The sequence below is a fragment of the Trichogramma pretiosum genome, unplaced genomic scaffold (genome assembly GCF_000599845.2).
Source record: "Trichogramma pretiosum strain Unisexual culture from Peru unplaced genomic scaffold, Tpre_2.0 scaffold30, whole genome shotgun sequence".
NCBI classification, from domain to species: Eukaryota; Metazoa; Arthropoda; class Insecta; order Hymenoptera; family Trichogrammatidae; genus Trichogramma; species Trichogramma pretiosum.
This window is the reverse complement of record NW_019641675.1, coordinates 1,572,014-1,594,384: the sequence shown is the minus strand read 5'-3', so window position 1 is coordinate 1,594,384 and position 22,371 is coordinate 1,572,014. Positions and strand designations below refer to the sequence as shown.

At 44.6% G+C, this 22,371-nt stretch overlaps 5 protein-coding genes and 1 long non-coding RNA gene across 8 annotated transcripts; 3 read left to right on the top strand and 3 right to left on the bottom strand.

Annotated features, from left to right (window-relative positions):
* The first annotated feature begins 176 nt into the window (after positions 1 to 176).
* On the top strand, positions 177 to 7,075 carry LOC106653223 (fructose-bisphosphate aldolase). 2 transcript variants are annotated; one of them, XR_001339406.2, is made up of 5 exons: positions 179 to 292; positions 4,216 to 4,425; positions 4,518 to 5,315; positions 5,681 to 5,881; positions 6,092 to 6,184. XR_001339406.2 is itself a non-coding variant. In XM_014372586.2 (4 exons), exons 2-4 carry the CDS (start codon positions 4,219 to 4,221, stop codon positions 6,182 to 6,184), a joined length of 1,098 nt encoding a protein of 365 aa, XP_014228072.1. In that variant the 5' UTR covers positions 177 to 292; positions 4,216 to 4,218; the 3' UTR covers positions 6,185 to 7,075. The 2 variants fall into 2 exon arrangements, 1 of the variants encoding a protein (XP_014228072.1); XM_014372586.2 differs by lacking the exon at positions 5,681 to 5,881 and having other exon boundaries at positions 177 to 292; positions 6,092 to 7,075.
* A 231-nt stretch (positions 7,076 to 7,306) lies between these two features.
* LOC106653224 lies at positions 7,307 to 8,769 on the bottom strand. Its single transcript, XR_001339407.2, has 3 exons — positions 8,151 to 8,769; positions 7,805 to 7,896; positions 7,307 to 7,713 (listed from the first exon to the last, which is right to left on the bottom strand). It is a non-coding gene; the product is annotated as an uncharacterized LOC106653224 (long non-coding RNA).
* A 119-nt stretch (positions 8,770 to 8,888) lies between these two features.
* On the top strand, positions 8,889 to 11,709 carry LOC106653088 (structure-specific endonuclease subunit slx1). Of its 2 annotated transcripts, XM_014372341.2 has the most exons (4): positions 8,889 to 9,357; positions 9,456 to 9,507; positions 9,591 to 10,242; positions 11,638 to 11,709. In XM_014372341.2, exons 1-3 carry the CDS (start codon positions 9,176 to 9,178, stop codon positions 10,239 to 10,241), a joined length of 885 nt encoding a protein of 294 aa, XP_014227827.1. In that variant the 5' UTR covers positions 8,889 to 9,175; the 3' UTR covers position 10,242; positions 11,638 to 11,709. The 2 variants fall into 2 exon arrangements, with proteins under 2 accessions (XP_014227827.1, XP_014227826.1); XM_014372340.1 differs by lacking the exon at positions 11,638 to 11,709 and having other exon boundaries at positions 9,591 to 10,417.
* Positions 11,545 to 12,341, bottom strand: LOC106653089. Its single transcript, XM_014372342.2, has 2 exons — positions 12,254 to 12,341; positions 11,545 to 11,873 (listed from the first exon to the last, which is right to left on the bottom strand). The coding sequence occupies exons 1-2, from the start codon at positions 12,299 to 12,301 to the stop codon at positions 11,634 to 11,636; spliced, it is 288 nt and encodes a 95-aa protein (XP_014227828.1). The 5' UTR covers positions 12,302 to 12,341; the 3' UTR covers positions 11,545 to 11,633.
* Positions 12,342 to 16,138: 3,797 nt separating this feature from the next.
* Positions 16,139 to 20,253, top strand: LOC106653269. The gene is made up of 5 exons (XM_014372669.2): positions 16,139 to 16,499; positions 17,280 to 17,567; positions 17,659 to 19,261; positions 19,340 to 19,530; positions 19,618 to 20,253. The coding sequence occupies exons 1-5, from the start codon at positions 16,353 to 16,355 to the stop codon at positions 19,903 to 19,905; spliced, it is 2,517 nt and encodes an 838-aa protein (XP_014228155.1). The 5' UTR covers positions 16,139 to 16,352; the 3' UTR covers positions 19,906 to 20,253.
* Positions 20,243 to 21,757, bottom strand: LOC106653270 (mediator of RNA polymerase II transcription subunit 31-A). Its single transcript, XM_014372670.2, has 3 exons — positions 21,585 to 21,757; positions 21,255 to 21,338; positions 20,243 to 21,183 (listed from the first exon to the last, which is right to left on the bottom strand). The coding sequence occupies exons 1-3, from the start codon at positions 21,589 to 21,591 to the stop codon at positions 20,870 to 20,872; spliced, it is 405 nt and encodes a 134-aa protein (XP_014228156.1). The 5' UTR covers positions 21,592 to 21,757; the 3' UTR covers positions 20,243 to 20,869.
* Positions 21,758 to 22,371: the final 614 nt, after the last annotated feature.

Below are 22,371 nucleotides of genomic sequence, written 5' to 3'. Positions count from 1 at the left end.
TAGATCGTTAATTTCACTGAAAATGACTTGACAAAGTCGCGTTCGATGCTCGGTCACGAGAACCGAGTGTCAGTCAGGGTGCGCCACGCACACGTATAAACACGTACCTACCACACACACCACGTAAACGACCACCTCCCGCGAATACGCATATATAGCGTACAGAGTATAGATTGGCGAGCGAGCTCCGAAAGCGAGAGAAGAGAGCATTCAGTCGCTCGCCTGCTCTACAGCTGTAACGACACGCTACTTGTTATTTCTTCGCCGTCGCTCGATAATAACTTCAACCAACGTAAGCAGCCTCAAGTACATTTTCAATATTACACTTTTTTTACTATAATATTCGCCTCGACGAGTTGTCCTCGATCGCGCGAGCTGTCAGTGTTTCAATAATAATATATTACGTAGAGCCAACGCGGACGACACGGAGATTTCGTTCGATCTATATACACGGCTCGCGATGGAAAAATATCGCAGTACCTCGCGGAAAAGCTCCGATCTCGAGCTTTCGTACAAAGGTCTGCGCGATTCGCACGCGTGTAGACACCAGTGCACGAGAGGATGATTTCGCGACCGTGACGCGTGTCAGTTGCGTGACCTTGACTGACATTCGCGGGACACGATCGTAGAAGTGCGCTGCATTTGTCTACATGCAACAATAACCCGGCGAACGTTGCGATTAAAGGGCATTTAAATGATCGTCTCGACTCCTCGTTACAATGCTTGAATGTATGAGTCTATACGTGCGTTCGCTCACGCTCGCGCGAGTATATATCGTATGCGGGACTCGTATCATACAAAGTAGCAATTCCGTCCCTCGCGCGAGGCAGCGTGAAAATTTTCGTCTGCTTGTTGAAATACGCGCAAACGTATACACATTTGTGACGTTACGTAAGGCGATATAACTAGAGACTGAGTGAGACACACTATAACACAATAATAACGACGCGTGAGAATTTCGGGCTTAATTAGATTATGATCGTCGCAAAATATACTGTTCTACTCGCGCTAATGCATTGTCTATATTTGTATTATGAGATAAAAACGAAATATGAATGATTTTTTTTTTTGATTCTACAATCTATTATCGCGAGTGTCGTTAAGCACGTGAATTCGGTAAATACAACTCGGTAGCTAATCAAAAAAAGAAGGAAAAAAATCGTACGATAAGATCTCCCGAATCTGTTATCATCCGAAGCTAATTACTTTTTTTTGTATACACGAGAAACCGCGAGTGAAAATATCGAAAATCTCCACGCGCTCGCAACTTTTTTGCGCTTTCAGCATGACGTAATCCGCTTCGCGATCGTGTAAATTTAAAGCGCTAGACGCCAAGTACATTAGATAAAACCCGTTACTAATTTTTCTTCGTCGATATATATAAGCTAAAAGCACGTGTGTTGCCACGAAATCGATGCAAACATGTTTTCTAGTGAAAGTGAAACTCGCCTGTTCGTTACGAATGTTTAAAGCCATCGGTCTTGTAATGATGACTTTTGAAAAAAGAGAAGAGTTTACATATCGTTTAGTTAACGAATTCCCAATTTTTTGAGCAATACTCGGCAAAAAGAAAACGTTTCACATCGAATCGACGCGAGAAGTAAAACGAGATATAATAAATTCGATTATCAGCAGAAAACGAGCCTCCTCGGAGAAACTCGCATTAATTTGCTCCCGTTATCTGTGCGCGCGGACGTATATTGTAAAATATAATATAGTAAAGTCAAAAGCAGCTACGAAGCACGTCAAAATATACCACTACGCGTTGTTTGCTCGTCTTTATATCTCGGCAATTTCTTAAAATGTAACGATAGCCCCGAGTGTATGTTTATACGTGGACAAGCCTATTTACGCGCGTTGCGAGTGTTGCATCATTGCTGCTGTCTGTGATACATATAATCATCGTCATGCACGCGCAGCATCTTCTTCCTCGGACGTCGTTGATGTTGTTACTGCTTTTTTTTCGTATTACGAGCGTTATTATCACCCGAAGCTGTAAACATGTTTATCATTTTTAATGTAAAAAAAACAATGTAATAACGACTGGCGGGTTTTCGACCTTTCCTCGACGACCCGCCACATGGCACGTAGTACATTCTCTACGTTACATTCAGAGATCGAGCTTTTTTGCCGCCCGTCGAGCTCTGCTGATAGTTCAAAATATCTACACGCTTCATACGCTATTATCGTTGTAAATTATTATTATAAATGTACATTACGAGGCGACTTCGATAAATACTTATTCGATATGACCTCGGAGTCACTAGATATAATAATAAATGCGCGCCCCTAAACAAAAATATTACAAGACTCGATCGTTGTGCAAGCTCGAGATCGACTTGCCGCGCGCTAATAAATGCTACATAATTTGTGAGCGACGTCTGTGAAGACGTGCGCTATCTACACAAGAATTATGAAATGAACCGATAGCTTCTGTGAGCAAAAAAAAATTGAAACATATTTGACGGGCTGCCAGTACTTCGGATCGTCTGCAATTGCGTTCATTTCTTTTCGTCGACGTGTTCGGTGATTTCGTCAAGTTTTTATTTTGATACATATATTTCATGTGTGCCGCGCGCAGATCGACGCGCGGGGATATAGCTGTCCGTTGCACGTGATTTCTCTCGTTCGCAAAAGCTCGCGCGACGTCGTAGCTTAATGGAATTCGCATCTTTCATAGCTTCATTGTTAAAAAAGAAAAAAAACGTCTCTCTCTCTCTCTCGCATCGATCGATCGGAATCGAAACTCTCTGGCCAGTGTCCAGATTGGCCCCGTGCTCATCTCATCTCTCGCAGCTGCAGCGGCAAAAATCAGACGCACGAGATGTCACACGCGCAATCGACAACGCGCATTGTGTCAAGTTCACCGAAAGAGAGATGCCTATTTTAGTGTCAGCTGCTGTAACCGTTACTTTTCTTTCTCTCGGTTTTTTCCTTCTTCGTTGCTACTCCAACTTTTATACCTCTCTTTCTTCCGTAAAGTAATCGAAAGTACACACGATAATCGGGAAAAGTCGCAGCAGATGGTTATTTAATCTATATATAAACGCAAGTCGCACAGACTGTTGCGTCACGCTTAACAACCCTCGCCTAGCACTTATATATATTGCATATATATATGGCCTATACCAGAACAGCAGCAGCACAACGTGCTGCAGTGCGCAAGCGTCTCATTGATCTCGTTCTCGGCCTTCTCCGAAACGCGGTGGTGCCGCATATGCCGCGTGCAGCCTGCCTGACTCGAGGACGAGAAAATATGTTTACAATGCGACCTTGAGCGATGGGGAAAAAATCGTTAGATTCATTTTTAAAAAATTACAAAATTATGGCGCTTTAATACGAATTTAAAAAATAGATAAATACGAAAAGAAAAGCTCGAATAGTTGATTAAAAGCTTTCAAATGCAACGTATTGACTTTAACTTATCAGCGCGTCGAAAGTTATTTTAAAGAGTCTCATTTTAATACCAATCGAGTGTAAGACAGCACTTGAAAGTAAAATCGACACGCTGATGAATTTCAAATCATTGCATTCGAGCAGCGTGTGTAAACAAGAAGCGTAAAATTTAACAACAAAAAACAAAACGAACGCGAATGATTCATGAAAAATCGCAATTGTTCAAGGTCAATCGTAACGAGCCTAACTATATAACGCTATAGTCATCTTGCACGCGCGCATCGATAATTAAACAATCGCGCCGCACACCCAACGTAATCAATCATCGTATGCACTCGCGTTCATCAAATATCAGATGAACTCCAACTATACATAGCTGCACTTCGCATAAACGCACATAAAAAAAAACAACAACAACAACATTTTCGAAAATGTCTATATATAGCATCGGCGAACTTTCACGCAGCAGCCAATATACACGGCACCAGCTGATCAGCAGCTCCATCCACGCGCGCTCGCGCGATACATCCGTTGCAAAGGTTAATAACCTCGGACTTTGTCACGTAGGCTCGCGCGAGTCGGGCCCCTCCGTTGATACACCATCGCGCACTTTTACGCGGAATTACGTAAGATCGGGCGAGACGAGATGGTTAACTCTTGTCCGATTCACGATCCTCGCGCGACGAGACGCATAGTCGTGGCCGCTCGTCGTTGCCAAGTTATTATTTTTTACTATAATAGAATTAAATGATCGTTTCACCGACGCGTATGAAGCGACGAATTTTCACGAGCGCCCCGCGCCAATTGGCCAATTTGCAGAAGATGCCTGCTGACAGCTACTTGAAAGCCGACCCAGAGCTGAAGAAGGAGCTGGCCGAGATCGCCGCTGCGATCGTCGCACCCGGCAAGGGTATCCTCGCCGCCGACGAGTCGACCGCCACCATCGGCAAGCGCCTCCAGAGCATCAATGTCGAGAACAACGAGGAGAACCGCAAGGCCTACAGGCAGCTGCTCTTCTCCACCTCCAAGGTCAGCTTCTCTATATACATAAAAATTCTTGTCCCTCTCTCTCTCTCTCTCTCGATAAAAGAAGCTAACATAATAACTTTGTTGCTGTACAGGATGTGATCAAGGAGCACATCAGCGGTGTCATCCTCTTCCACGAGACCCTGTACCAAAAGGCCGAGGACGGCACCCCCTTCACCCAGCTGATGAAGGAGCGCAACATCATCCCCGGCATCAAGGTCGACAAGGGTGTCGTGCCCCTCTTCGGCACCGACGACGAGTGCACCACCCAGGGCTTGGACGACCTCCAGGCTCGCTGCATCCAGTACAAGAAGGACGGCTGCCACTTCGCCAAGTGGCGCTGCGTCCTCAAGATCAAGAAGGACTGCCCCAGCAAGCTGGCCATCCTCGAGAACGCCAACGTTCTGGCCCGCTACGCCTCGATCTGCCAGAGCGCCAGGATAGTGCCGATCGTCGAGCCCGAGATCCTTCCCGATGGTGATCACGATCTGGCCCGCTGCCAGCAGGTCACCGAGGAGGTCCTCGCCGCCGTCTACAAGGCCCTGAACGATCATCACGTCTACCTCGAGGGTACCCTGCTCAAGCCCAACATGGTCACGCCCGGCCAGAGCTGCCCGAAGAAGGCCACGCCCCAGGAGATCGCCTCGGCGACGGTGATCGCTCTGCAGCGCACCGTGCCCCCGGCGGTGCCCGGCATCACCTTCCTCAGCGGCGGCCAGTCCGAGGAGGAGGCCTCCGTCAACCTCGACGCCATCAACAAGTACCCCGGCAAGAAGCCCTGGGCACTCACCTTCAGCTACGGTCGCGCCCTCCAGGCGTCCGTGCTCCAGGCTTGGGGCGGCAAGAAGGAACAGATCCAGGCTGCGCAGGACGAACTCATCAAGAGAGCAAAGGTACGAACCTCCTTCTTTCCTTCTCCTTTTTTTTTCTTTACAACTAATGAGTTTACTTTGTGTTTGTTTCTTAAGTCATGTAGTTTTTCTAGTAGTTTTTTTCAATTATGTAAATATTTTTCTGCTATTGCGTGACAATTTGAGTCTGTAACAATCTTGCCTATTATTTTTTTGCATAAGTCATCTGTGTGCTATACTTTTAAAAAAATCCTTCCATATCCAATGGAGAGAGAAAATGAGCCAACGTCTCGATCTTTCGTATCAGTACAATAGCTAAAAGCCTCTTAGTTGTAAATTACCTCTAATGTAATACCTACAGTTGCATGCCTATTTTTTTTTGTTATTACTCTTTACCTTATCTCTAGGCCAATGGCGCAGCCTGTCAAGGCAAATACGTTCCCGGCAGTGTCAGCAGCTTAGCAGGCAAAACCTCGCTCCATGTCAAAGCTCACGCTTACTAAATACATTCACTCTTTAAAACACACACACACACAAATTTATTCACGCTCAACCATTGCAAATCTCAATGTTGTCAAAAAAATTGCATGACCCTATATTTCAATCCAGTAAGTATACATGTTGTGTTCTTTTTCTTCTTTCAACATTTTAACGATTTTCTCTAGTTTTTATTGACTGTACTATGCCAACTTGTAGCTCAATTTTTTCTGAACATTTTTATTGCTCAGTAATTTTTTTAAAAAGCTTATCGATTAACATAAAAAAAATATTTTTAACAAATGAATACTGTGATTAACGAGATTTTGATGATTTTGCAGGCCAACAGTGAAGCAGCGCTCGGCAAATACGCCGGAGGTGTCAGCGGAGCTGCCGGAGATACGGCACTCTTCGTCGCCAATCATGCTTATTAAATCTTGATGCATCTCAATGTTAACTGCAGTTATTATCTCGAAGTTCTATCGACATCGCTGAATTTTGGGATATGACGTTAAAAAGCAAGAAAAAATAATAACGAAGAAACAGAAAAGGATTGCGATAATTGAGACATTTGATGTTATGAAAAAAAATTATTATCATCGAATATCAAATATCAATGTGTCTTTACGAGCAAAACTTAATTTGCTTTGATCAATTTATTTTATTTTTAAATTTTTCGAACGCATGTATAGAAGCGATCCTTTTGTTTCGTGCAATAGACGAATGAATATTTTTTAACCATATATGTTACGGTCTTGTAAAAAAAAATCAACAATAACAATCCTCCATCGAGTTATCTACGAACACTGCACTCGTTGGCAATGGCAAAGAGTATAGTAACTCAACGATAGCACCCTCGATCTCGTATTTTCTTACGTTCCAAAAAATTGTATTATTTTGTCAATATCGCGTGATACAATACGAGACCCGACGGAATGCATCGTTTATTATTAATGTATACATAAAAAAATTATCTATTTATATACGTGTATGACTTTATTTTTAAAAAAAATTTTAAGTTTAAATCATTTGATATTTGTATGATGTATTATTGTGAATTTTCTCGATGATTTGATTATTATATATTATTATATTATTTGTACACTTCAAGCGAAAAAAAATCAACTTTTACGTTACCACAAAATTTATTATTGTCTTTCATTAATGTCTGACTGTTTAATGATTGTTTTCACGTTGTTTTAATGTTTAAGACGATGTCGTCAGATATGGGAGTCCTATTAAATGTTGACAATTAATAGCTTTACAAAAGTTGAATAAAATCATGTTAGATAAAAAAAAGTTATCAAGTTAAAGTGTACAAAAAATGCTACCTAGATTTTTTCGTCATTTTTTTCCCTCTCTAATGAGCATATAATTATGCATTGTAAAGTACTTGTGAAAAATATACATCTAACTTAAACAAAAAGGATTAATTTTCAATAAACACGAAAATATTTGAAAAAATATAAGAAATCTTGTATATTATCTCACTACTAAAATACCACAACATCGCTTTTTTTACAAAACAAGCCAGATAATCACAACTTCTTCATTTAAAAACTAATACAAAAAAGTGTCATTATAGAAGATATTGTACATTCCAGCAAGTGCGACCCCATCCTCGCGCGTAGATAGCCTCATCACAAATAGTCACTGTCGTCGGAGCACCAACCCGTCGACTTGCAACAACTGCCCATTTTAAACAAATGCCTCGAGCTGCTCGGGCTCGCGCGATTCTTCGAGCTGCTCAGTATCGGCTTGCTATTGCCGGAAGACGATTGATTATTCGTGGCGAGGAGCGATTTGCTCTCGCTGAAGCTGTTGGAGCTCTGACTGCCGAAGCAAGAATTGCTCTTGGGCTGAGTCGTGACGACCGCGTAAGCTGCCTTCGACGATGCCGCGTTGCAGGCTGCAGCTGACTGGCCGTTCTTGTTCTGACTCCATTGAGACATCGTCCTTGTAACTTTATCGAATCAGGATGGTTGGAATTAGAAAGGAAAGTATGAGGAAAAAAAATCATTTCGAGAAATAAGAGCATAGAAGTTGTGTCTCACCACCAGCGCCTTATTCCGTTACGTATTCCGTTGATTAATTATGATAATTCGATGCCTCGTGATCAAAGTTACGAGCAATTACTATTCTTCATCTGCGAAAAGAAAATATCTTGTAATTTTTTCTTGTTCGTTCTCAATTTCACATGCGAAAAAACTCCGATAAATAGCTCATTGGCCACAATTCATTCGCGTATAAAAATTTTTGAATCATCGGTCGTCGTGCTTCAATGCACTTCACATGGGGCAGTAGAACGAGATTTGGGTACACGCGCACTCGACACAATGTGTATACTACCACTAAGGTACGATAAAGTTATAGATATACGTGACTCATATATAATCGTACCTTGACTCCGTGCACGTTGTCTCGACACTGCACCAACAGCGACGACAGCAGCAGCCTGATGTTACGAAATTCCTCGAGTTATGAGTGCAAGTTGGTTATTTAATCGTAAATAAATTTATGGCGTTGTTTTCACGGATAACTTTTGTTCGTTTTCTAGCCGACGCTCCAAAAACAATATTCGCACTTCTATCCACTCGAAAGTCGGACGATCTACTGCTCGCGTAAAGCTTCTAGAGCGAGAGACTCTGTATCGTGAATTATGTGTACATAATAGCATCACTGTGTCAAATATATTTACCGTAATAATGAGAATTCGTGCGCGATTACAGGCGCGAGAAAGAATAAATTATAATCTTAGGACGATCGATTCAAAGGAAAGAAAGAAAAGAAAAAAACGTAATACAATTATTAAATTAAAATTATTCCTAGCGGTGTAATAATTTCGCAACGCGACAACTTTGTATAACACGAGTTATTAACGCTCGCTCGCGGTGGCTATCTTTTAGCTAACTATACATTCTACGTATAAAGTGCACACGCACGAGACGAGTAAGAAATAAACACGCTGCTATTGTCCTATCGATGGGTTCAGGAGGGAGAGACTTGCGCAGCGCAGCAGCACTACTCGGTGCTGTCTCGAGTGCAGCCGTACTCGTGTGCACCACAAATATCATCATAGAAGTGTAGAAGCGAGTGCACGCGCACCCCAAGATGTGATCTCCCCTGCGCCTAGCGAGTTCGGCTGCACTCGCCGCAGCGGCGCGCGACAAAGTTGAAAGGTGACTCGGCTGCTGCGGTGCACCTTCATTTTCAAAATAAAAAATACCGCTGGCGGCGCTGCTGTCACTTTATAAACAAGCAGACCACATAGCGCTCGGACATGCCGTCAGATTGCAAATTTCGGAGTCGCCGGTATACACACGATGATGCGTAACAGTCGCGCAGCGTGACAGTTGAGAATTGTTTATAAACATCGAAGTGCTTAAAAAACGGAGCAAAGCTGCAGCTGTGCACGAGCGCAGATAATGGCCAACGAGCCACAAGTGGTCGAGCACTTTTTCGGCGTCTACCTGCTCTACTGCAAGAATCCCAAGTACAAGGGCAGGACGTACATCGGCTACACGGTCGACCCGAGACGGCGCATCAACCAGCACAATGCCGGCCAGAAATTCGGCGGCGCCTGGCGAACGAGCAATCGTGGCCCATGGTAAGAGACATGTACACCTAACCTTTTGCTGATTCAATCACAATGTCAAAATGACTTTTTTTTAAGTTTTATTTATTATTGTGCGTGTATGTGTGCAGGGAAATGGTATTGATCATTCATGGATTTCCAAATTCTACATCTGCCTTGCGGGTAATTTATCCGAACTATTAACTAACGATAACTTGAACACGAGCTTTTTTATATTTTTCTACTTTTTATCGTTCGTTATAAAGTTCGAATGGGCCTGGCAGCATCCTCAACTGAGTCGTCGGCTCAAGCACGTGGGCAAGAAGCGAGCGCGCCAGAAGACGTTCGACTACCTGCTGGAGGTCTGCTCGGCGATGCTCAACTGCGGACCCTGGAACAAGCTGCCGCTGACGGTGCGCTGGCTCGACGACGAATTCGGCCAAAAATACTCGACGCACCTCACGCCGCCGCTCCACATGCCCATCACCTACGGCAAAGTCACCTCGAGGAAGAAGAAGACGACGACGACGACGACGAGTAATGACAAGGCCAAAGAGGGTAAACGACGCGCCAAGAAAAACGAGGAACCGAGAATCCAGGAAGAAGAGAGGGAGGAAAAAATGGAGCAGTGCTCGCTGTGCTCGGAACCCGTGGTGCCGGATCATCGCGTGAACTGCATCAAGCCGGACTGCGCCCTGGTCGCGCATCTCGTCTGCTTGGCCAAACTGTTTTGCAAGGAGAGCGGCGACATACTGCCGGTGGAGGGCTCCTGCCCGATTTGCGCCACCGACCTGCTCTGGGGCGATTTGATCAGAAAGAAGATCGGTTGCAATCTGCACATCGACGCCGACGTCGATGAGTCAGGCTCGTCCTCGTCGTCTAGCGAGGAAGACGACGATTATCAGAGCGACGATTGATGTAATATCGTTTCATTGTACATACGATTAGCATTTAAGTTTGTAAACGAACGAGAGACTGATTAGTTTATTGATTTTTTTATGCAACGATAATCATGTAAATATCTTGTATCTCCGCATCAAATGAGAGACAGATAAAAATTTATTTTGGTCAAAATAAAACCAACTCAATTGAATTTTCGGCGATTATTACTACGAGCGACTAACGTTTACGATTGTCCATCGTAACGAATTCCAGCATTCGACGCGAGCTCGCGCGCGAGAAAACTCTCTACTCGAAGAAAGCGAACCGCATAAACACCATCTAAATGTGCCTATCCATCCGCGCACACCTCTGTGTATACGCGCTCGCAACGGTCATAATTCGCGATGATATCTCATAAAAGATTAGAAAATGGGTGTCACGCGCGTACACCTGTTAAAGTATCGTACGAGTTTGCGATTCGTTGAAAGGTCGCGCGCGCGTATTTTCGCTGACCTTATACCGCGCACATGCATGCATGCCGCGGTTGGTGCGGACACGCGCATTATTATTATATATACAGGTGGCTAACGTGCTGTCGTCGCGCCGCTCGTTATACCGTTATCGGCCGATCGCCGCAGTTGTGTGTACTGTGTGTATTCAATACGCATCTTCGTGTTTCAATTTAGCGCTAATATACGAGCCGAGCTTTTATTAATTTGTGTATACACACACGAGCGCGAATTAAATGCGACATACCGACCATGTGGCTAATTTTGCGTGCGTATTTATTGTACTTTTATGCACGATACATGGGTAATAACGGAATCGCCAAATGCAGCGAGCGCGCTTATATGGATACGTAGAATAGAAATCAGGGGGAAAAAATTAAGTAAAATCCATGTTTGCGTTTCTTTGTATTATAATATGTAGTACGAGTTATTTTATACAACGCGGATGTACGAATGAAAAACAATAATATTTACAATTATTTTCGGTAACAATTTGTGACGACGACTTCGACAATATGTTCAAAATAGCCATCGGCTACTATACGTATTTAAATACAATAATATTAATTCAATACTCATAGGCATCATTGCGGATACATACTTTTATAATAATAACGGTTTACTATCTAAACGATTGAAAAGCAGCATAGCATCGCTGTGTCGCTACTCGGATGAATCGAAAATTTTTTGATTCCTGCGCGACAAAAAAAGCACTTCTCTATAAATTAACGGTACACCGGGCATCGCAACAGCCGTTATTACGAAGCCCGAAATGTAAAAAAAATCGAGGATAGAACTCGCATCCTAATTTTTCTCTCTCTCTTTTTAGCTTTCGTGCGCGAGCACTAATTCAATCGTCAATTTTCGTCGGAGAAATCTAGGCTACTATACGCGTGTGTTTACATTATATATTTCTCTTCAGAAGAAATCCGGCAGGAAGTCGAAATCGTCCTCCTGATCCTCGGCGCCCGGAGGCACCAGTATGCCACCGAAGAATTCCGAGACCTGCTCGCCGTAGCCCATCATCGAGGCGATCCCGTAGATCATCCTCATTATCAGCAGTCGCACGAAGTCGAACGAGTTCGTCTCCTTGGCTTGCACGGCGGTCGAGGATTCTCTACTGCTGCCCACGGCGGACGTCGTCGTAGCGCACGTCAACTGTAAAAAATGTTACATTATTTTTAGGAAATTTTTAGAAAAATAAGAGAGAGTATGCTGTAACGGTCGAATCGATGTAGGGAATTCGTATTAGTAACGTGAATACGTAATTCGGAAGTGAAACTCCATTCTAATTCCGTACTTTTTTTACGCCTGGATGGAGCAAGGAACGTCGCGTATTACTAACGAACGACACTTGCACTCGCGCTAAATTTCCGCCTGCTCTATATGCAGTCACTCGATCGTAGTCATAACGTTCGCGATATCAATAAAAGCATTTATTAGTACAAATTGTAACATTTAGATCGCAAAGAAAGTTCGTGATGTGAAAAAAAAATCTATAGAAGCGCAGTGCATTTAAGAAAAATTTGCATACTCACACCGAGGACAAAAACAATGCAGCCGATGATTCTGACTCTCGAGATCATCTTGAGTCTTCGACGTTGTTACTATCTTCCCAAGTGATAATCCGTCACTCGCAACTATATATGAGACTTGCGCGATATTTTCACTTCAGAAATCGGTAACGCCGCGTAATGCGCACGTAGCGCCGAGTAGCATCGTATATTTGTACGTCGTCGTTCGAACGCAACTCAACGACTGCCACGGATGGTATAATATAATGTCTCGGCGTCGTCGTACACTTGCTGATTGCACGTACCGACTACTACTGTACTCTTTCACGCGTGTCCATTCCAGTTTTTTTTTTTTTTTTCGCTCCTCTCATTTCCCCATTGACTCGAGCGCGAGGCGCAAACAGGAGGTAGAGAGAAAGAAAGAAGGAAAGAAAGAAGAGGAGTGAGAAAGAGAAAGCAATGCTCATGCTATATGTGACATTAAACGATGCTCGAAGAGGTGAGCAATAACAAGGAAAGAAACGGATAGAGAGAGAGAAAAAGGTTCGAACGCAAAAGTCACGCGACGACGCCTTTCGGACGTACACGGGCTGCACACAATTCACGGGCGGCGCGAGCTCGTCCGCGCGTGCACAGCACCGAGCGCGGCTTAACGGTAAATAAGTGCGCCGCTGCGAATTTTCATACAATGTATACGGCACTTTAAAAATAGAATATTTTTTTTACGACTCAAAACCAGTTGGGAATGATCCGGTTGGTTTCGAAAAAAAAAAAAACAGGACGAGATGATTATTTTTACCAAACAATTCATCGTTTATAATTGCATACGATTCTTACAATTATCCTCTTTGTATTTCAAGCTTGTCACCATAAACATTTTAATTCATGGACTCTGAGTTTTCACGTATGACTCCTAAGCTGAAAAAGCTTTAAAAATTACGATAATTTTGTAAGATGTGTTCCGTCTCTTTCATGTATCTCTATCGCAGCAAGAAGCAGCGATTGATATTGTTGTCGTCGAAAAATTGATGATAAAATGCATCGTGACAAATCCTTTTGTATATAATTCCTGACTCAGCTCCGTCGAAGATTAGTTCGAGTAGATCAATTCTCTCCGAAAATAATCGCCTAATACACTTTTGTGTAGAGATAAAGGACGAGCTTATAGCTCTCAACAACGCATTATCGTATATAAAGTCACATTTTTTTTCGCATACTTAGTTTCCCGGTCGACACTTAAAATTCCTTTGACCAATGATAAACGAGCGTGTAATAAATAAATACATCGTTAAAGCAGCAGCAGAGCCGGCCTATCGCACACGTGCGCGTAGAAATGTTTATCCCGTCGCGAGAGAAGGTATTTTTCTACTCGTAATGCACTTTTGTCTATGCAAACACGTAGTGAATAGCGTAATACATGGCGAACTCGCTTGAAAAGTGAAGTTGCCCGCTGCACGTGTGCGCGCGTGTAAGTATGCAGATTTTACGCGAACCGGCACTTTGCGAAGCTCCTTTATCTGGGGATACGTCCAAGTTCTTCGGTAAAATAATATCATGTCTCGGTAAACGCAAGCCGAGATTTCGATCGTATGGCATAGTTTGTGATAGAGATAATTAAATTTTGGTCTCGCGCGCCTCTCGCTCTTCCAACGTCAGTGGATCGAGCCCGGTAGATTCGATCGATATTATTACCTCAAAAGTACCATTGACGCAAAAAAGTATGCCCACGAGACAGGATATAATATCGTCGTGCGTATATGCTGCCGAGGCGCGCGCATATATACCGGACGCGACGATCGAGGAATAGCCAAGCAGTTCCAGAAACGGAGGAGGAAATACGCACGCGCGCGGTAAAAGGCCCTCCTCCTCGCGAGTCGCAATCGCGCCACGTGGCTTGTCGCGCGTCCACGATAATGCATTTATAGGCGGCCTCTTACCGATCAGCCCTTCCGAGCGCGGGCGGGCGCGCGCGTCACAAAATTTCAAGTTGCGCCTTGGTACGATGTATAAACTCGCTGTAAAAGGCGAGGCTCGTCGATAGATGACTTTCTATATATACCGTGTGATGCACCTACCCCGCGCGCTATTCGCTCGTTTGCCGATTTTCAAGGACGCGATCGCGTCTCGCAGGCAGCAGCGATTGGCTCGTCACGTATATCCTCGCGCGTAAGTCGGAAGCTCGATCGTCTTCCGTCGCGATCGTGTCGATATCTTTTTGCCGCGAGAACAAAAATTTTACGCTACAATTATTTTGCGGCGCCTGATTTTTTGCAATTACGTTTGCTGGTGCGCGTATACGTGTTGCTGGTGACACAATTTTTTGTCGAAGATATTATGCATCAGCGATGCCCTTGATGTATACATGGGCAGTAGATTGAAAAATACACCATCTACGTATATCGATAATTTTCTATTACAGTTCGCACGTGGTTATATGACATCATGATGTCGATCATATTCGTAAAAAAAAAGAATTAAATCAAACCGATTTACACAGCCGCTGTTCTCACGATCGATCGATATTGCACATTTGCACCCGGTCCTTTCATGCTGCTCTCGCTCCTTTATCGAATCTCGATCGATGTTATATACGCGCGACTTTACAACTAAATATTTTTCATCGATCTCTATTAATGCCGCACACACATGTTATCGTGAGGCTAGGCACGTATAGCGCATTTACATTGACAATTGGACTGCAGTCGCACGAGTGTGTGTGTGTGTGTGTGTGCCGCATCTAGTCGCCGCGTAGTTGGCGCGCATACATATATATCTATTACGCGCGCACTATATGGTACGGCTATGTATCGAGATCGGCATTATAAAATAGTTAGATCATTATTGTGACGAAATCGCGTACGTCCATGAGAGAGATCGAGCGTGTAAACATGTACACAACGTGCACCGTTCGAACTTACGAGGAGTGTATATCGTGGTCGATGTAGAGAATTTCTGCGGATGGTTTTGTATTTTCGTTGGGAAAATCTCGATCGATCGGTAACAGCTGATGATTTTTGCGTGGCATGTAGGAAGTCTCGTCGAGGGACAGACACGGGGATTAGCTAGATAAAGGATTTTCTAAATTACGTTTATCTAACAATTTCACATAGATTTTCTTCTCTACGTGCATCTCTGCACCAAAGGATCTCGCCAATGGATACATATAATGAAATCACGATTGCCGAGAAAAAGAGGGAGACGTACGTTTGCCATACGACGCCGAGAGGACACTCGTAGCATACATATATACTTTTTTTCTTTCCAAGTACCGGTAATGCCGATAGATATCGGTATATGAGTTTGTGACGTACTGCGCTCGCATCGCAGTACACGGAGTCCTCCTAACAGCAGGACACTCGGTGCGCGCATATATCATAAATATACGTGCGTTTTAGCTGCTGCGCTTCGCACAGCTCCTCCAATCCGAGAAAAAGAGAGAAAGAGAGAGAGAGAAGCGCACGAGGTGCCGCACGCCGAGTCAAAAGTTTTTCCAGACGACTGCTGCAGTCTCGGTTCGGCTTGCATAGGCGCTGCGCGCAATTCTCATAGCTCACCCGGTTAATAACGACGGATTATAATATTACTATTTTTACGCTCGTTTATGACAGCAGAAATTTTGTCTACTTGTATGTGTATTTTGATTTTTCACACAATAGCTATACTCGTAAATTTCTTGCATCAAGATTCGTCGGTGTTATTGTTTCTTTTTGTGCGAGTGTGTGTGAGAAGACAGAGTAATTTTGCGCGCGCGATTTCGCCCCAAATCGTGCGTGTCGTTGTGTGTTCGTCGGTGTGCTCGGCATCGATCTCAGCGAATCAAAAACGACCGATTTTCGACTAATACAAGATAAAGAGAGACAGCGAGACGATTAGTTCAGCCGAGCAGAGTGAAAATTCGAGGGGGCTTGCCAATGTCTCTGCGACTCGATCCCGGCTCTGTGTCGATACTACCTCGGGCCCGAAAGGACCAGTCACGTCAATCATCCTCTCGTCAATACAAATAGGACTGCTGCTGCTGCTGCTCGTTTTTTTAAATTAATTGACGCTAATAATCCACGCGAGTAAAAGAGTAAAGAAGAAATCGTTCGTTAAAAGAAGAGAGAGTGAAGGAACTGGTAGCAAGATGGCACCGTCTATAAGGGCCGAGGACATCGCGATCGGCCGATACACCGTCTTCTGCTTCGCGATACTGGCGATCAATTTTATCGGCGTCGGAATGAGCCACTCGTTCGGCATCTTCGCCAGATACACACCGCCGGTCGAGTGCACGGTAATTTTATTTTTTTAATTACTCAAATTTTATTTTCTTTACCTCCTTAAAGACGCGCGATACGACGAGTCGCAACAGCGCGACAAACAGCAGCCGAAATAATAACGACAATAAACAGAGTATTATTTTTCGCGAAATCGGTGAAAAATAATTACATCGGATCTGCCGGCGCGCTCGTAATCTCGCTTTATTTACGTAATACGCACGTTGGGAATCGCGCGAAATAAGTAGCTATCTCGCTAAGTGCGCGTGTGTGTACACATAGATGTGTGTATGTTAATGAATCGTGTCTCGTCGTCGGTTTGACGACTTGTAAAATTATAAACATTTTCTCGTCACTCTGTTAGTAAATTCGACATTTATATTCGCTCGACGCAGACGCTCGAGCGCGTGTTACACACGACACTTACTCGTACGTATGGGCGCGCGTTACCATGAATTTTCAATCTCGATCGGTATCATCGCTATTTTTTTCTTTCTCGTCTTTCGCGCGTCGCGACGCAAAGAGTCTCGCGGCGCAACGACGGTGATCGGTATGCGCGCGATGGACGAATCGAGGGAGGCGCAAGGGGGGGCCGTCGCACCGAATTCCAATCGGCCGAGTACGCGCGCGTGTGTGTGTGTGACCCGACTCGTCAATCGCTCACTGACTGATATACATAAGGCTCGTTATTCTTTTGCATCGCGCGCGTTCGATCGACATGACGCGCTCGTATACCGATCTCGCTTCGAAAAATGTCGAAAGATTACGCAAAAAAATCGTGCGTTTGTCAATTGCAGAGAACCAACTTGCTGGCGAATCACTGGCCCGTCGATGCCTGCTCCGAAAACTGCACGGTTCGCGAGTTCACGCCGAACTCGAGTCAACTGGTGACGGTCGCGACGGACTACGAGCTGATCTGCGACAAGAGGGGCATGACCAATTGGATGAGCTGGATCTACCTTGCTGGACTGATGGTCGGTGCTGTGATTATGGCTCCGATAGTCGACAGGGTGGGCCGCAAATACTCCACGACCATCTGTCTCATAATGACGATGGTCTTCGGTATCGCATACATGACGACATTCGTAAGCTAGCTCCGATACTATACGCATCTTCGAGGCGCTTCGAATCGTTGCGATATATGTTTTTCTTTGTTTTCTCGTTACCACTCCACAGTCGATAGAGATTTACATGTTCATGCGCTTCATGCAAGGCCTGTCGGTGCAAGGCATAGAGATCGGTACCTACGTGCTCGGTTTGGAGCTGATGCCCAAACGATTGCGCACGCGAGCGTCCACCAGTCTACTGTGCGCGCGGGCGCTCGGCTTCTGCCTCATGTCCCTGATCGACTGGGAGATCGGCCACTGGAAGGGCGACGTGCTCGCGGCGACCGCCATCACCGCAATCGGCGCCATCTCGTTCATGGTGTTCATGCACGAATCGCCGAGATACCTCTACACCGTCGACAACGTGACCAAGGCCGACCGTATCTGCAACATTCACAAGATCAAGAACGACAGAAGATCGCCGGCCGCCGCCGCCGCCGCCGAGGTCGCTGCTGCCGATGACGAAGGCCAGGCGGCCAACGACGACCAAGACGTCTCGGCCGAGCAGACGGAGCAACAGAGGCGAGGAAGGCCGCAACGCCTCCAACGCGTGCCCAGAGTCTTGACCGCCGAGAACTTGGGCAAGAGAGAGGAGGACATGAAAACGCGGCTGGAGCCCTCGAATCTGTCGACCGTGTCCGAGGTTTCGACCCGTAACGCGATGTCGGAGCGACCGGCGATGAGCCAAATCGGTGAATCAGGAGAAGCCAGCGGTGTCGCCACGCCCGGCGACGTCTCCAGACAAGCGTCCAAGGGCAGCACCAACAGCGGCGTCGCCACCCCCGGCGACGTGTCCAGACAATCTTCCAAGGGCAGCACCGGCAGCTCGACCTACTGGACGGCCGCGAGCCGAACGAGCCGCTTCAGTCGCGACTCGTCGCACACCGAGAGCGACGACGCGGTGTCGATAACCCGAGGAGCGAGAGCCGGCTCGATGCTGCGCAAAATGTTCGAGCGCCGCGTCCTGTCGACCGATTCGGAGTCGAGCTTCGAGAGGCTCGGCAGACAGCGCAACATCTCCAACGCACCTTCGACGGAGCAGGTGGGTGGCGCGCAGCAGCAACAGGGCCAGATGCCAACGAGCATGAGCGACCAATCCCTCGAGACGTGCGACTCGATGGTTCACCAGAGCGGCGGTGGCGGCCGAGGACCTCTGCCCGCTGACCTGGAACGACTTCTGCCCCCGGACGCCGTCCCCGTCGAGCAGCGCCAAGCCAGCACCGCCGAGTTCGCCGCGTACGGCGCGATGAGCCGCAACGTCGACGTGGAGAATCCCACCGCCGAGATGGAGCGCAACGCCGAGGGCGAGCTCGTGCCCAAGGGCATGGCCAACTTCAACATCAACCACTATCCCGGCATCAAGCTCAATCTGGCCAGACTCGTCTTTCCGGGCGACGCCTTCACGCGCCAGGCACGCAACAATCTGATGTGCCTGTGGTTCACCTCCGCCATGGTCTATCACTCGCTCGTGGTGACGCCCTCGGGCAGACTCACCGAGAGCCGACACTGGAACGTCGCGCTCTCCGGTGCCTTCGAGATCGCCGTCTGCTTCTTAATGCACTGCCTCGTCAACCGAAAGCGCCGAGTTCAGCCGCTGATATACGCCCAGATCCTGGCCGGTGGCGCCGTCCTCGTGTTGGGAAGCCTCGCGGCGACGCCCAAAGACACCTTCGGTAAGAGAGAAGCTTGGGGGATCGTTTTTTCGTCATTTCACAGGAAGCTATATCATTTGTCCTGTGCTTTTTTTTCAGCAATACTCAAAGTTATCTTGGCCCATGCTGGAAAACTCGCCAACGTAGCGGTCTTCTACCTCTTACGCATCATGACCATAGAGATCTTCCCCACGATCATGCGTGGCACCGGTCTGGGATTCTGCATATTCTTCCAGATATTGGGCGGATTCGCCACCACTGCACTCGGAACCAGCGCCAAAATCGAAACCGTGAGTATCACTCGACTCTCTTTGCTTTCTTCGCTTGCTTTTTTACTTTGCTCTCTAATACGATTTTCGCGATTGTCGTATGCGCAGCACTTGCCGATGGTCGTCGTGGGAATATTAAGCCTCGGCGCTCTCTACTGCGCGGCCCACATGCCCGAGACCGGCGACATGATCTTGATGGATTTGCTGAAGGAAGACGTCACCCCCTTCAACATGAACAAGGACTCCGAACTGAACGACGAAACGGCGAACGTTGCCGCGAGCGACGAGGTAGTGTTCAGCGAAGACGAGCAACGGGAAGAGGTACAGTCTGGAACAGCAGCAGCAGCAGCAGCAGCAGCATCACCACCAACCAGCGGGGAAGACAGTCCCGTTTAAATTATCGCACCTGCTTTTTAGAATAAGTATTAAATAGTAATGATGACAGAGACGCGAGCGATGTGTCAAGCCAGGTGTGTGCTTGACGTAACGAATTTTTATCTTGAGATTTATGTTATGATATAATATAATAATAATTGACTCTGAAAAGTATTTCTTTTAAATAACGAACTGTAAATATAATATTATGACACAATAATATAAACGAATGAACGATAAACAGTTGAGAAACTGAAGTGTACAAACATATACACTATAGACTTTTAACAATTTAACTGTGTATTATAATAATAATAATAAGATTAATTAATGTGTCTTGAAATAAATGATCGAACGATTTCAATATAATACTGAGATTTATTAACATACAAAGTTTGTTTTAACAAAAATAAGCTCTTCCATCCTTACACCCCTTCTTTCAACTTTGTATGAAATGTAAGATGTCATTTATTAACATTTTTTAATTCTGCGCTTCTTAAAACGCCGTTTCTAGTATCACTTTGATTTTTATAAGTCAAATAAAATAGGTTCTGAATCATAAGCAGTAGTTTTAGATTGATTAATTTAATTTATCTCAAGTTAAATTAAACAATAATAAGTAATTATAGTTTAAATTAAGTTAAGTTAACAAAAAATAGTTTTCGATTCTTAATGAACATAAAAATGTTAGTATGCATTCAAGTGCATATGAATGTATGAAAGAAATAATATAAATGAACATTTTCCATAACTAAAATACCTTGAAAACTGTACAATCAGGCAAATGTTTGAAGCAAAGTAATGATAATTGTACAAAGAAAATTTCTGTATGAGTGAACTATCACAATATCATTTTATAACGGCAACTAGTCATTTACACTTAGGAACAAAATAATGCCTATCTTAAAAAAATGTGTATCTTACATCATTAGTTAAGCACTATACAAGATAATGCATATCAGACTTTTTTAACCAATGGTTCGCGTTAGAGTACCTTTGGTTGAGCGATTCCATTATTCTGTTGTGGATGTTGCTGAACCGATTCGTGAGCTGTTTGCAACAATCTGGTGCGTCTTCTGGTGTAATGCTGCCAAAGGAGTATCTGTTGGTCATCGATAAACTTGGTACACTGAGAATTAGCAAGCTCTCGTCTGAAGTGTTCATGTTGCAACAAGTCAAGGAAGTATAAACACATAGGATACTTTAAATATTTGGCATAATCTGGCTCTTTCCAATAAAGCAAGTACTTTAGATAATTGATAAAAGTGGGATCCTTGAAGTAACCACGCTGAGCTAGAACTAAAAAAGTATTTTTTGGTAATTTCACGTGTTTTAAAGGAGCAATAAAATACTATCATTACAATTCTTACAGTTTAAATAATTAGGATTAGCTAGACATTGCACAAATTCCAATTCCACCTGGAATCGCATACGCTGTTGATCATCAGTTTCTCCTGAATAGAAAAAGCAAGAATTATATAATCAGGTTTAGATATTTTAATTTAAGTGCTTAATGTAGTAATTATTGTTACAATAACGTAAGGGATTTATATGGAATAAACATTATAAACAGCAATGTTTTGATGGCAGGGTTATGGTTCTGTAACTGATTATATAGTAAAAACAGGTACATTTTGATAATCTAACGTTGTCAAAACTTTGGTTATACTAAAGATTGAATTATTCTGTTGAATTCTTACCGTTCATTGTGTTCAAAGTTGTTGATCTTCCTACAGTAGACCTAAAATAAACCCTTACTTATAAAGGTCAACTACAAATTTTAGTTTGAGTTAACCTGCTTTTGTTCAGCGCACTGGCGGTAAACACACACAGCACACTATACAAAAGCGCGGATCTCTAAAAGTCTAAAGGTAGTAACTAGTAGGTACGGGAAATTCGAGATTGAGACGCCACGCGTGGTGAAAAATGAAACCGACGCCGACGACTGTTACAACTTACAATGCCTTGTGCCAGCAGCCAGCGTCAGCTCGATCGGGGGCCTTCCGCGGCCCGCCTCTACTTCGCCGGCAGGAGCGAGACAAGTGCACGAGTGGGCCGCACTGGCATTAAGCATAGGTGCCCAAACTTCGACGCTAAATTCTATTCATATTTTTACAAAAGTGGCTGATAACCGATTAGTGACTGTTGATTACAGATATATTACTTAAATTGATTAATGGTTTTTTACCAAGGATGGGTTTTAAAGTTTTTATCGTTTATTTGAAAAAATATTGCAACTTTCGCAATACAATTTAAAGTCGCTCAATACCCATGATAAAACGTATCTAATACCGTAGCCAGAGATTCAGTAAACATTCATTCTTTCAAATTTTAAATTCGAAAAATGCGATAGAACGCGAGGCCTAGGCAGTCGGCACATGTAAATGTGTACTCGTGTAAGTAAATTCTAGGAAATCGCGTGAACCCGCCAGAATTTTAAATAGCCAGGCACACCTAATTCACAAACGCACGAGACAGCTCTCGGGT

Excerpts from the sequence above, each read along its gene's own strand:
- LOC106653223 (XM_014372586.2), top strand. The coding sequence starts at position 4,219 with ATGCCTGCTGACAGCTACTTGAAAGCCGACCCAGAGCTGAAGAAGGAG. Across the intron at positions 4,426-4,517 it reads TGCTCTTCTCCACCTCCAAG|GATGTGATCAAGGAGCACAT; the intron begins GTCAGCTTCTCT and ends GTTGCTGTACAG. Across the intron at positions 5,316-6,091 it reads AACTCATCAAGAGAGCAAAG|GCCAACAGTGAAGCAGCGCT; the intron begins GTACGAACCTCC and ends ATGATTTTGCAG.
- LOC106653088 (XM_014372341.2), top strand. The coding sequence starts at position 9,176 with ATGGCCAACGAGCCACAAGTGGTCGAGCACTTTTTCGGCGTCTACCTG. Across the intron at positions 9,358-9,455 it reads ACGAGCAATCGTGGCCCATG|GGAAATGGTATTGATCATTC; the intron begins GTAAGAGACATG and ends GTATGTGTGCAG. Across the intron at positions 9,508-9,590 it reads ATTCTACATCTGCCTTGCGG|TTCGAATGGGCCTGGCAGCA; the intron begins GTAATTTATCCG and ends TTCGTTATAAAG.
- LOC106653089 (XM_014372342.2), bottom strand. The coding sequence starts at position 12,301 with ATGATCTCGAGAGTCAGAATCATCGGCTGCATTGTTTTTGTCCTCGGT. Across the intron at positions 11,874-12,253 it reads GCATTGTTTTTGTCCTCGGT|TTGACGTGCGCTACGACGAC; the intron begins GTGAGTATGCAA and ends CATTTTTTACAG.
- LOC106653269 (XM_014372669.2), top strand. The coding sequence starts at position 16,353 with ATGGCACCGTCTATAAGGGCCGAGGACATCGCGATCGGCCGATACACC. Across the intron at positions 17,568-17,658 it reads TCGCATACATGACGACATTC|TCGATAGAGATTTACATGTT; the intron begins GTAAGCTAGCTC and ends ACCACTCCACAG. Across the intron at positions 19,531-19,617 it reads CCAGCGCCAAAATCGAAACC|CACTTGCCGATGGTCGTCGT; the intron begins GTGAGTATCACT and ends TCGTATGCGCAG.
- LOC106653270 (XM_014372670.2), bottom strand. Across the intron at positions 21,184-21,254 it reads TAATCCTAATTATTTAAACT|TTCTAGCTCAGCGTGGTTAC; the intron begins GTAAGAATTGTA and ends ATACTTTTTTAG.